Source organism: Thermobia domestica, chromosome 8 (assembly GCF_964235325.1).
Source record: "Thermobia domestica chromosome 8, izTheDome1.hap1.1, whole genome shotgun sequence".
NCBI classification, from domain to species: Eukaryota; Metazoa; Arthropoda; class Insecta; order Zygentoma; family Lepismatidae; genus Thermobia; species Thermobia domestica.
In genome coordinates this window covers 252,761,468-252,775,691 of record NC_137461.1, presented here as the reverse complement: position 1 = coordinate 252,775,691, position 14,224 = coordinate 252,761,468, and the positions used below count along the sequence as shown (strand labels likewise).

Genomic DNA, 14,224 nt, shown 5'->3' with positions numbered 1-14,224 from the left:
AAGAGTATTTAATTCATATCACAAAGTCATTTGCCACTATTTCTTATCGTTTCTTGCTTTATGTGATATCATATCGAAAAGGAAAGTGCTTAAATCTACTACGTTTGGTTTTATAAGAATAGAAAGGTAAGGTCAGAGATAACACTTATTCTTGGTACGCTGAAGCCATGTTAAAAAGCCATTTCTTACTATCTATTACTATTGTTGTTTTATGTGATATATCGAAACATGAAGTGCTTAAATCTACTACGTTTGGTTTTATATAGTTGAAAACTTGATTAAGATCGGTTGGGTGGTTCAAGAGTTATTAAGTTTTATTTATTTTTATATATCTGTCCCCTCTCCTCCCCTCCTTTAAGTTCTTCCGTCAAAGTGATATAAAAACTACCCCAGGGACGAATTTCATCCTTATTGAAAATCTGATTAAGATCGGTCCTGTTTTTAAAGCGTGATGAAGTCACAAAGCCAAACACTTTTATTTTTATTCGTTTTACATATATCTCCCCCTCTCCCTCCCCTAGGTTGCACCGTAAAAGTGAAATGACGAAAACATCCCAGGCCCGAACCTTATCTATGTTGAAAGTTTGATCAAGATCGGTTGGGTGCTTTAAGAGTTATTAAGTTTTATTCATTTTAATATATTTCCCCTCTTCCCCTGCCACTCCCCTAAGGTCTACTGTCAAAATAAAATGATAAAAAAAAAAAACTTTTCAGGTTTGAACTTCATATATGTTGAAAATTTGATTGAGATCGATCGGGTGATTCAAAAGTTATTAATTCACGAACATAGTCACTTTTATTTTTATATTTATTGATTTTTGTATATCTCTCCCTCCACCCCCTCCCCTACGTTGCTCCGTCAAAGGGCAATGATAAAAATCTTGCCAGTCTCAAACCTCATCTACATTGAAAATTTGATCTAGATCGGTCGGGTGGTTCAAGAGTTGTTAAGTTTAATTATTTTTTTATCTCCCCTTCCTCCCCCTCCCCTAAGTTCTACCTTCAAAGTAAATAGCTAAAAACACTCCCAGGCCAGAAACCGCATCTACATTGAAAATTTGATCAAGATCGGTCGGGCGGTTTAAGAGACTAAGAGTCACAAACATAGTCACTTTCAGTTTTATAATATAGATAAACAAGCTTTCATGCTGGTATTCGCTGATCAAAACAAGACAAACTTGGACAGAGACTAACCTAATCTATGCTAACGTAATTTTTCCAATTGTTCTTTCTCTCTTCTCTGATCGCAGTAAGCAAGAAAATAGGGTTTTTTCACATGATCGTTGGTACTTGAACAGTGGCTAACAATGTAATAGAAAATAAAGTAATACTTTATCACTGGAGTTCTTACTCGATTAAATAAGTAAAGGAAACACAAATATGTAATATACGCCTCGAACCAGAATTTATATTATACTGCACATTAACTCTGTAAGATTAAGCAGGGAGTGTACGATATGTACCATCATATACAATCGACTACAGCCCTGTTAATAATTATTATTAGAAAGTCTAAGCGTCAAGCTTTGGTGTAGAACACGATTTTTCAAGAACTTAAACTTTTATATAGGATGGAAGATAACAACACCGAAAAACTTTAGGAATTGATTAATTATATGAAATGAAAGAAAAAAGTTCTAATAAACATGGGTCGAAAAACGTCTCCTTTCAGAGTTATGAAATTCGAAAAGTTACTTTTGAAAACGCCCTGACTTAGAAACTATAGGACCTATTCCAAGCGGTTTAACGAATTACACAAGAAATAGAATGCGCTGTATTTAAATATCCATGTTTTACCATCCGTTATCGGCGAAACGAATTGTAAAGTGTTCGTTTCACTTGGGATGGGCCTTATAGTTTCTAAGCCAGGGCGTTTTGAAACGTGATTTTTCGAATATTCGGCGGTTCCTAACTCTGAAAGGAGACATTTCTCGACCCATGTTTACTATACCTTTTTTTTCTTTCATTTCATATAAGGAATCACCTCCCAAAAGTTTTCGGTGTTGTTGCCTTCCACCCTGTAGAGAGTATGTACTATACTATTATGCACTTTTATGATCATGAAACTAATGTTAGTGCTTTTAAGAGTGTATGTATGCCTGTAATATATTTCAGAGCATGTCTTTTATTCTTATCATTACAGCCATCATCTTAAGTCTTCCATTGAATTCTACAATCACCCATAACTTCCTGGTGGCAGCAGGGATTGCTCGAATCCCCTTGATTCCCTCTGCGATAATAGCTCTTCATTTGTCTGCGATATACCCTTCCTATAGTCCGCCCTTAGATGTCGACTTAGAGACCAAACGGGCTCTCCTTATCTTCACTGCCTTGGACTACAGCCTCGATCCTCAAGAAGCATTTAATTTATCTATCTACGCAAACAGAAGTGGCGATTACGAGGTACGTAAAAATAGATAATTATTTATTTATTACTTTGAGCAGTGCCGGATTTACTTATAAGCTAAACATGCTATGTAGCTTAGGGCCCTTCTCGCTTGCAGACCCAAAAATTTAAAGAAAAAAGTAATTGTAATTTCTAAATAACAAGAAAAAGCAAATAAGATAAAACACACATACAACAATGGTGTTGTGTATTGTTATGTACTGGGCTTTTATGAAGCAAGTAATAGGGCTCTATTTCTTAGCCCCACTTGTAATGAGGACCCTGTTATCCAGCCTCGCTTTTGATGGAGTGCCCATTTTCCAGTCCTGCTTGTAATGATCCCTTGTTTCCATTTATAAATTCAGGGGTAAAAGTGGATTTGAAAAGGTAGGGGGACCCATAACGTCATACCGTTTCCCGTACCTATCTTTGCCCATTGTAATTTTGTAGAAAGTGGGGGATGGCCAAATATGTATTCTGGAAGTGGGGATTGGCTTCTCCCTGAGTTCCCCCTCACTTTTCCCCTGCATAAGGTCCATAAATTAGCATATAGCATATATCCAATCCTAAAATCTGCGACATTTTGTCGCCGATAAAGAAAGCTTGACATATAAAGGGCCTCTAAAGCATGACGTATAAAGGGCCCTTTTCAATAGCTTAGAGTCCCATCAAACCTAAATCCGGCACTGATTTTGAGTGATAGACACCAAGGTGTATGCAATTCAAGGAAGTTAGTTTGTTTCTTTGAATAACGCCTGTAAAGTATGGAAATGAAGGGTTAGTACGTATGTAAACGTTATAGTATACGAAGAGCTGGATAAGCATGTATATCCCCATCAGAACATAGCACGAGAAAAATTAGTGCAACGAATCATTTGTTTCATAAATGTTTTTATCTTTAATTACACCATTATAAGAATAGAAACACATATCAGTGGCATCTAGAGTCCTTCGCAGTAGTCTCACAAAACATCTACCACAAACTGCCAACGTTGTTAACGCGTCGAGTGCTCGTGGCCTCACCTTGAGTGAATCTTTTGATTTCATGACTCACTACTGTGGTAATATCTTCATGTGTTCGGGAAAGCGTGTTCCATACTATGGTTCTTTCAGTCCTCGTATGAGGTCAAAATCCTGTGCGTGGTTCTTTCTTCAATGTCGGTATAGAACTGTAATTACTGAAGAATCCATCTCCCGTCGTTGCTCCATGCATTGGGTAATGATGACACGAGCAAAGTCTTTATACAGAGTAATAGCTCATCCGAATCATTACATGTTATAGTGCGTCCAGTAAGAGAACGTCTCTGACAGCTCGCAATGACATTGCCACTACTCGCGTGTCAAGGTGTTTTTCGGTGCAACTGTAGTGGCAATTTAATTAATGGTATAAGACAGAGTGATCGTGGTTGGTAACACTGGTATCAAAGTAGAGGCTGCAATGTTCCACCGCATGTGGAAGAAACGTCTGAGACCATCTCTTGTTGGCCGTGCTATAGCCACTGCTGCTCTACTACGCTTCCGTTCGCTCGTATGACAGACTTTCCTAAAGGTTCCGCAAGCACTGCGTGATATTCTCGCACATTCCTGCCACAGAGAACTGCAATTTTTACGTACTCACGATGTTCAAACCAGGTAACATCATAATTTTTGGTCTTTCTGTTCCCCAAAACGTTACATACAACTTGTAGAAATCTATTCCAAATCCTTCATCGGTCCCATTTTTGGTAGTTTTAAAGGCCTTATTGTGTATTAATATTCGTGTTTGACGACCTGTAAAAATGCCAGCCTTGATTTTGCCATACGTGATTGATAGGAAACTAACATCAACACACTCAAAATAAAAAAAAGTCACTATCCTTCTTTATGCTATTACAAGTTATTTAATTAAACCTGTTCTGTAATGTGTAACGAAGGCAGCACCGTTTTACAGGGGTTAATCAATGTAACTGCAACATTTTTTCACCAGGCGTCAATACTGTTTTAGACGTCCAAGTTTTCTGTACCCAGCAATCTGGTCTTATTCTTGAGTCTCATTCATACAAGAAACAGGGATACTTTGTGTAATCTGACTGTTGGCCCAGTAATCAGTTTCCACGCAATAATAGTTAATATTATTTTCTATTATTCATCAATATTCAACAATATTCAACAATATTCAAGTAGGGTGTGGTGTCATTGGATGGCGTGGAAAGGCAGGCAGTGGCACTGGATGTGATGCCGTTGATAGGTGGTTTTCTACCCCTTCCTTTGGTTCGACTATCGAAATATGTTTCCTGTTGACTTAGTTATTTTTTCTTAATTGTTTCATAAATTCTAAGGATCGCTAATTTCTATAATATTAAGAACTCAGATCCACGATGGAGAATTACACAGAAAAGCAACATAAACATTTTTTTAATGAAAATTATATTGTGGAATATAGATATATATGAAATGTCCTAATGTATATTTGAATGTTACAATTCAAATCACTCAAAAACAAAATTCACTTATCAATATTATATCATTATGGATAATGTAAACATGACGTCTGTACAATGAACCAAAATATAGATAAAGCAATAATAAACAAAAAAATCAACAATATTATTTTCTATTATTCAACAAAAATTTTAATATTCTAAGAATTTCCCTTAAATTCACCGAATAAGCCACTGGAATACGGCAAATAATCATGTTTTTATGCAATATGAAATTATTTTAAACTAAATTTGATGGAATCGATTAACAACTCAATGTTCTAAACTGTAAAGGAACATTGTGGAATTTCAGTAGCATATGAATGTCGTTTGCGCGATTCGCTTCTCCGTGGCTTTTAGCCTAGATGCTAGTATCTCTGCATTATAACTCGATAAATTGAGAACTCGTAAGACAACATTAAATTGATGTTAGTTAAATAGCACTGAAGAACATTGTCAGCTTTGATACAGAGTTTGAACAGTCCCAGCTAGTTTGTTTTGGTGAACGCATTGTTGGTAGGGAAGAAAATGTCATGCTGAAATTCCCAGAGTAGAAGAAGTTATATCTTGTCTCTGTTCTACTATTGAATATATATCACATGTGTGACACAACAGACTACCATAATGTTTGCATCCCCATTTTAATATTTTTTAAGCACGCACTACTGTACGATGGGATACATTTGTAGGACATTTTATCCAAGCACTGCAGATGAGTTTCTTTTACCCTCCGGTTCCGCATTTCTAAATTCGAAGACGAAACGAATTCACCCTTGTATGTAAGACTGACTGCACGCTATGTTATTGAGACATACAACCTGTGTGAAAACAGGCAGTTTCGTACTAGGTCTTGCCAACTGCTTCAGAATCGCCTATTATGTACTGAACAACAAAACCTTGTATACATACATTTTAGTCAGAAACTATGCAAAACTTTGTGTTTTGGAATTTGTAAACAGATTTTGAAATAAAAATAATTTATTTTCTTGAGTTATGTACTAAACACACTAATTTATTCCGAAATATTGTTCCTCAATCAGGTCAAAAACTGTTACTGCAAAACCTTGTGCTGAAATCAATTTTTAGCTTCTTATGCACTTAAATTTCAATTTACGTACTTAATATGAGTGCACATGAACGATTACTAATCCTCAACACATATTCATACATCCGATACTCTTGTGCATGATAATCATTAGTATAAAATGAGTGTTTATTAACAGTGCAAACTTACAAGAAATACCACTTTAGTAATCGTAATTACATTTTGGCATTTATCGAAGTCGATATAATGAAATCAAGATCTTCCATATAGATATTGTAATTTAGCTTTTAATAATATGGCACTGAATGTTCATTTTCCAAGATGTTCATTTTTTAATTGTGTGGCGAAATAAAATATAAAATATTCTGTAGCTTTAGTATAATATCAAATATAAATAGGTAGTGTAGAAATTTATCGATTTCTGTTGTTTTTGTCTGAAATGATTAGCATTTATTTTTGTAGAACTTTGAATATATGGTCTTGTTACAGGATTTTCCCGTAGCTCAAGAGCTGTACGATGGAGTTGCATTACTTGGAGCCTTTCTTCGACTTGATAGTGCGTCGCCAGTGAATTTTCGTGGTTCTATGCAACAAAACGTCCGCATTGTGAACGGTGAACGTTATGTGCGGTTTGTGCTATTTGATTGGGAACCTGAAATTGAATCGTGGGTTGCAGTGCTCCAGGTTCTTGATCGTAGCAGTGTGGTTATTATTCGTAGTATGGACTGGGCGATAGGAACTCCAGTACAAGAGGATTCGATATGTGTTACAGAGGAGGGTGAAGATTGTGAAAACCACTGGAAAGGTGAGAATTTTATTGTTAGTTTTTATAGTTTAATGTAGAGATGGCCAGAACCGGTTCCTGGTGAAACCGGTTTTCCTGTCTGAACGGATCAGGTTCCGGAACCGGTTTTTCGGATCCAGGTCTGGAACCGGTTCTGAAAACAGAACCGGTTCCTCGCGGAACAGGTTCCGCTGGAACCGAAACTTTGTGACCATCCCTACGCTAAACCCGAGCTGTTGGCAAGCTGTGAACAGTATGCTAGATGAAATGGTGGAAGCGACAGGTAGGCGCCCAGGCGGCGGCAGCTTGTCTCATTTGGCTAAATAAACAGGGTAACTGGCAAACTCATTGGTTAAACAGGCAAACTGGGCAACTCATTTGGCTAAACACCCACTAATGGACCATTTTTTTTTTCTGGGGGCACAAGCGGGTCTGGGCGGGGAAGGCACAAGCGCATGGGCCTCTTTGCATTATTTTTGAAGATGAATTTTATCCCTCCTTTACGGGTCTTTGGGGGCTTTCGGATCCAGGTCTGGAACCGGTCCCTAAGATCCGGTTCTGCAACCGGGTTTTCAGATCCAGATCCGGTTCTGGAACCGGGTTTTCGGATCCAGGTCTGGAACCGGATCTCATAGAACCGGTTCCTCGCGGAACCGGTTTCGCCGGAACCGGAACTTTGTGGGCATCCCTAGTTTAATGTTGAAACCAACTATTTATATATGCCTCATGAAAAACGCAACTTTTGAGAACTTGGACAACACGAGGACGTCCCGAGGGTTTAATATCCACAACCAAACTGTTTTCTCAAATTTAGCAATCAGTCTAATCACAGTTGACTTATTCGTTGCATAATGTTGACCAAACATTCCATGGAGTTTGCTAACAGTCCCTGCACAACATTTACCACATTTGTATTAAGTTTTCAGTACGACAAAACGCTGTTGCGTCGTGAGACACTGCATTCCTACACATACAGAAAACATATCACGATCGTGTGCTATTCGGTATTTCGAAAACAGATTAAAATCATGTGATGTTCAGTGCTGACAATAGTTTCCATCTTTATGGGACATCCTTATATCGATATATATATATATATATATATATATATATATATATATATATATATATATATATATATATATATATATATATATATATATATACGAAACACGGAAGCTTTCAATAGTGAACAATCTAGATCTGGTTGTTGTAGATTGAATAACATGAGACAGGTCCACGGGACCGAAAGTAAGTTTGCAACTGCTCGTATTTATTTATTTTTAATGTGTATTTGACAAAATGTCTACTACAGCGTATTTAGTGAGACAGAAGTTATTTTTCGACATAATTGTCGCCATTGTTCAAACAATTGTTAGGTCGGTGCACTAGCTTCTGTATCTCACAGTCATAGAATTATAGCTCCTGCTGCTGGAACCACAATTCGATTGCGTTCTTGATCTCTTGATCGTTGTGGAAACGTTATCCAGAAAGACGATGCCATAAACTTTGAAAGAAATGCTTGATAAATATCCACTGGAGACTTACTATGTGTTTGGTGAAAACATATGACGCAGCGTATTTCATATGGCTGGATTCTAAGTCGTCTTACCCATTGTAAACACGTCTTACTCCTACTACATTTCATGTATCAATGAGAAACAGCTGCGAGAAGAAAGCGGAAGGCTGTCAGTCAAATCCAGTATATTCTACTTAGCGCGAAGATATTACTTGTAAGCCTACAAGGGTTATAACTTTACGGATGTGTAAAAGGGATTAAGATAGATAATATTCCTTGAAGAAAATAAATATGCATAAATCTTGGTCCAGGCAGTGTATAAAGTATTGGAAATACTGGAAAGCACAAAATAAATTGATCTTAGAGATGATAGAAAATTAGAATCCTTAACTGACGATTCCCTGGCGCGTAATTTACCACTTGAGCCATCAGTGACAATTCGTTTCTGTATTTGTTGTTTATTTCTCAAAATTTACCTACTCAGAGAGTCTATGACAGTAGCTTTCTACGTAGATGCAATCCAATGTTTTGCATATAGTTCGAGTGATTTTTATTTTCTGCTTCACACGTTAAGTACACATTGGAAACATAAAAATCTTATTGCTGGTATTGCAATATTATTCAGTACACCATGAGGTTCTTTTCCTGCCCTTCTAACAAGCAAACTATGGGTTTCCCTAAATATTAAATCATTTTCCTAGGCCTATGTGTTTATAGTCCAAAGTGGCCAAAACGGTTTTGGTAAGCGGTCTTAGCGTACACTGAAATATCAGGATAGCATTCACAGAGTATTGATCTTTGGAATGGAAACCCGGCTTCGATTCTCGGGAAGAGATCCTACGGTTCGGATCCCACGTTAAGCAGTGAGACTATATCTCATACTATAACCTAGGTGCTGCAAGGAGATTTTAAACTCTCAACCAAACCGAAATTAATTCTGCCGACATTTCAACACTTATAAAGTGCTTTAGGTAGTTTCATACTCAAAATTTATCGTATTATTGTGCCAAATACGTAGTTGATAATGACTTACGTATCATTTATAATATTGTATAATATGAAAAGAATTATATTGGGTTAATTATTGCTAGATATCAGTAAAGTTTATTATTTAAAAAATCAGTGTCTTGTCAAATTCACTGCCCCGAAATTTTGAAATTAGAGTATCAAGCCATAATTTCTGTCTATTAGTAAACTATAGAAACTTGGGAAAAAACGGTACCAACGGTACCAACTTGGGAAAAAACGGTTTCTCGAAATTCAAAAGGTGATCAAGTGTTGATACCAAAGGTTACTGGTTCGATTTAGAAGAAACACTATAGGCATCGTTTGGCGTCCTATTTCTTTATTGGCATCATCTTTGTCTCTCAGTGTACGAGTTAATGTTATAAGACATGTCTTCCCTCGTATTTATAAAGATATACTGATTATATTAATTATCTTAAGCAGAAAAATCATTCAAGCATACCAATAAATAGCATCCATTACTTGTACTTTTTTAAACAAAAGTTTAACCGTAAAATAGAAGATTTGAAAATGATCGTCAAATTGATTATATAAATACAGACAGATTTTTGTTTTTCCTATTATGTGTGCAGACATTTGATCACTAAGTAAAGTGTCAACCTCATTTTACTTTACATCAGTGTTCAATTTAACATACAGATTTATGGGTAATCCAGTGTTTTGTGTATTCTATATCGGTAGGATGCGGTTTGCATTATCGTTGTTTTTCCTAATCTAAAATCCTATCCTATGGGAATCGTCGATTTTTACATCCAATGATGTTCCGTCTGTAAAGTTCCCTCGTTGGAATTTTATAGTACTACAGAAGAATGGCAGCTGTTCAGAAAGTAACGAGTCAAATAATATGAATCATTATACCTAGAACAATAGCACCTTAGTTCGTTTCGAAGTGTAAACTTACGTTTCTTCTGATATCCGTTTTCGCTTTTCAAAACACACTGCAAAATCTATTGTTGAAATTCCCATCTACTGGTTAATCGAATTCTCCGCAACAGCATTACGATCTAAAATCTCTTTTTTTTTCTTTTTAAAGTTGATTTTGTATTTGTTAAAAACCGAAAATTGTACAAGGATAAATTGATACTCTGCATACACTGTACCATAATTTGTTTTGTATCATACTCCGTATACGAGATGCGATAAGAGAGAGTCACTCTTACGCACTGAGATGATTGGGATACGCACTATTTTCAATATTCTGTTTCTCTGTTATCTGGTATGCGCATTACTCGGGATGTGGTGCATAAATTGTAGAGAATGATTCCTAATGTTTTATATAACAATGGCCTTAGTAGGCGTTATGTGCACATAACTACCCCTAGAAAATCATATTTTTTTTTCTGAATTTTCCGTAAGAACAACTCAGGCGTCTGGCATACACTCTATTGTCAAAGGAAGGGGGTCTCTATTTCTGTTATATGTGGTGTACAAAACTCTGGAGTTGGTGCATAAAACTGTACAATACCCATCCTTTAAAAATTAGGGGTCTTCCATAAAGAACACAACTTTTGAAATCCCCGCCATTTCTGTTCGAGTAAGTTGATAACACTGAACGAGGTGTTACACGATTTTTCACCTGTTGTCTTTGTGATTAGTGGTCATGAAGCACCGAAAAGCGCATGATTGTCACCTATTTTCTGTACGGGGAGGAATTCACTACATTCACCACATTTGTAATAAGTTTTCACTATGGAAACATTCTGTTCCATGGTGAAGCGCTCCATTCCTACCCGTACAGTAAACAGATGACGTTCATGCGCTATTCGGTGTTCCATGACTACTAACCATAAAGACAACAGGTGAAAATCGTGTAACGTTCAGTGCTACCAACTTACTAGAACAAAAATGGCGAGCATTTCAAAAGTTGCGTTCTTTATGGGACTCCGTTTACATATTTTTCGCCACGGAGCACCGAAAAGTGCATGATTGTCACCTATTTTCTGTACGGGGAGGAATTCACTACATTCATCACATTTGTAGTAAGTTTTCACTATGGAAACATTCTGTTCCATCGTGAAGCGCTCCATTCCTACCCGTACAGTAAACAGATGACGTTCATGCGCTATTCGGCGTTCCATGACTACTAACCATAAAGACAACAGGTGAAAATCGTGTAACGTTCAGTGCTACCAACTTACTAGAACAGAAATGGCGGACATTTCAAAAGTTGCGTTCTTTATGGGACTCCATTTACATATTTTTCGCCACGGAGCACCGAAAAGCGCATGATTGTCACCTATTTTCTGTACGGGGAGGAATTCACTACATTCACCACATTTGTAATAAGTTTTCACTATGGAAACATTCTGTTCCATGGTGAAGCGCTCCATTCCTACCCGTACAGTAAACAGATGACGTTCATGCGCTATTCGGTGTTCCATGACTACTAACCATAAAGACAACAGGTGAAAATCGTGTAACGTTCAGTGCTACCAACTTACTAGAACAAAAATGGCGAGCATTTCAAAAGTTGCGTTCTTTATGGGACTCCGTTTACATATTTTTCGCCACGGAGCACCGAAAAGTGCATGATTGTCACCTATTTTCTGTACGGGGAGGAATTCACTACATTCATCACATTTGTAGTAAGTTTTCACTATGGAAACATTCTGTTCCATCGTGAAGCGCTCCATTCCTACCCGTACAGTAAACAGATGACGTTCATGCGCTATTCGGCGTTCCATGACTACTAACCATAAAGACAACAGGTGAAAATCGTGTAACGTTCAGTGCTACCAACTTACTAGAACAGAAATGGCGGACATTTCAAAAGTTGCGTTCTTTATGGGACTCCATTTACATATTTTTCGCCACGGAGCACCGAAAAGCGCATGATTGTCACCTATTTTCTGTACGGGGAGGAATTCACTACATTCACCACATTTGTAATAAGTTTTCACTATGGAAACATTCTGTTCCATGGTGAAGCGCTCCATTCCTACCCGTACAGTAAACAGATGACGTTCATGCGCTATTCGGTGTTCCATGACTACTAACCATAAAGACAACAGGTGAAAATCGTGTAACGTTCAGTGCTACCAACTTACTAGAACAAAAATGGCGAGCATTTCAAAAGTTGCGTTCTTTATGGGACTCCGTTTACATATTTTTCGCCACGGAGCACCGAAAAGTGCATGATTGTCACCTATTTTCTGTACGGGGAGGAATTCACTACATTCATCACATTTGTAGTAAGTTTTCACTATGGAAACATTCTGTTCCATCGTGAAGCGCTCCATTCCTACCCGTACAGTAAACAGATGACGTTCATGCGCTATTCGGCGTTCCATGACTACTAACCATAAAGACAACAGGTGAAAATCGTGTAACGTTCAGTGCTACCAACTTACTAGAACAGAAATGGCGGACATTTCAAAAGTTGCGTTCTTTATGGGACTCCATTTACATATTTTTCGCCACGGAGCACCGAAAAGCGCATGATTGTCACCTATTTTCTGTACGGGGAGGAATTCACTACATTCATCACATTTGTAATAAGTTTTCACTATGGAAACATTCTGTTCCATCGTGAAGCGCTCCATTCCTACCCGTACAGAAAACAGATGACGTTCATGCGCTATTCGGCGTTCCATGACTACTAACCATAAAGACAACAGGTGAAAATCGTGTAACGTTCAGTGCTACCAACTTACTAGAACAGAAATGGCGGGCATTTCAAAAGTTGCGTTCTTTATGGGACTCCGTTTACATATTTTTCGCCACGGAGCACCGAAAAGCGCATGATTGTCACCTATTTTCTGTACGGGGAGGAATTCACTACATTCATCACATTTGTAATAAGTTTTCACTATGGAAACATTCTGTTCCATCGTGAAGCGCTCCATTCCTACCCGTACAGTAAACAGATGACGTTCATACGCTATTCGGCGTTCCATGACTACTAATCATAAAGACAACAGGTGAAAATCGTGTAACGTTCAGTGCTACCAACTTACTAGAACAGAAATGGCGACATTTCAAAAGTTGCGTTCTTTATGGGACTCCGTTTACATATTTTTCGCCACGGAGCACCGAAAAGCGCATGATTGTCACCTATTTTCTGTACGGGGAGGAATTCACTACATTCATCACATTTGTAATAAGTTTTCACTATGGAAATGGAAACATTCTGTTCCATCGTGAAGCGCTCCATTCCTACCCGTACAGAAAACAGATGACGTTCATGCGCTATTCGGCGTTCCATGACTACTAACCATAAAGACAACAGGTGAAAATCGTGTAACGTTCAGTGCTGCCAACTTACTCGAACAGAAATGGCGGGGATTTCAAAAGTTGAGTTCTTTATGGGACTCCGTTTACATATTTTCCGCGCTTTCCGTTAGATAATCTTGGGCCTCTGGTTTACGTAGTATTTTCAACGGGATATATATGTTATATGAGCTGCACAAAACTCAAAAACTGCTTTACAAAACTGCACAAAATGGCTACTAATGGCTAATAACAATCACCTTGATCCTCGTCATACGCACTTGGGAAATTGGAACATAGTAGTCAACTTGCTGTATCGTTGAGGTTGGGCCAACCGCTCTTAATATATTAATCGTCGCTGGACTCTTAATGGATGAACCTTGTATTTCACATAATTGCAATGACTTTGTAAAGATTTTAGTAACATTTTATTTCAGAAGGTATTTCAGTGCAGACACTGTTGTTGAATAATATATAAATATCGTTTTTCAACACAAAGAAATACTTCATCACTACCACCACTACTTGTCTATGAAATAAGCATCCGAGTGTCCTAGGGCTAGAGGCAAGAAAAATAATATTTAGTTAACGTCAATTGCTCTTTGCAAAAATTATTTCTTTGAATGCATTTAAGTCAGAAACACACGAGCACTATTACTACTGAACATATATAAATAGCACACTGTAACTAATTAGTGTGTCTAAAAGAGCTAATTAAACTATAGTGCTGCCAAAATGTCTTGAGCCGTGGCAAAAATGCGAACTAAAGCTCATACCCACGCGTTGAGCCAATAAG

General features: G+C 37.5%; 1 protein-coding gene across 1 annotated transcript in view; it reads left to right on the top strand.

Moving 5' to 3' along the window:
• The window catches only part of LOC145693547 (retinal guanylyl cyclase 2), a 980,145-nt gene that overhangs the window by 817,457 nt on the left and 148,464 nt on the right, over positions 1–14,224 (top strand). The window contains exons 6-7 of the mRNA XM_081769634.1: positions 2,144–2,403; positions 6,380–6,695. Coding sequence (XP_081625760.1) covers positions 2,144–2,403; positions 6,380–6,695 — 576 coding nt within the window. The remainder of the gene's footprint in view (positions 1–2,143; positions 2,404–6,379; positions 6,696–14,224) is intronic.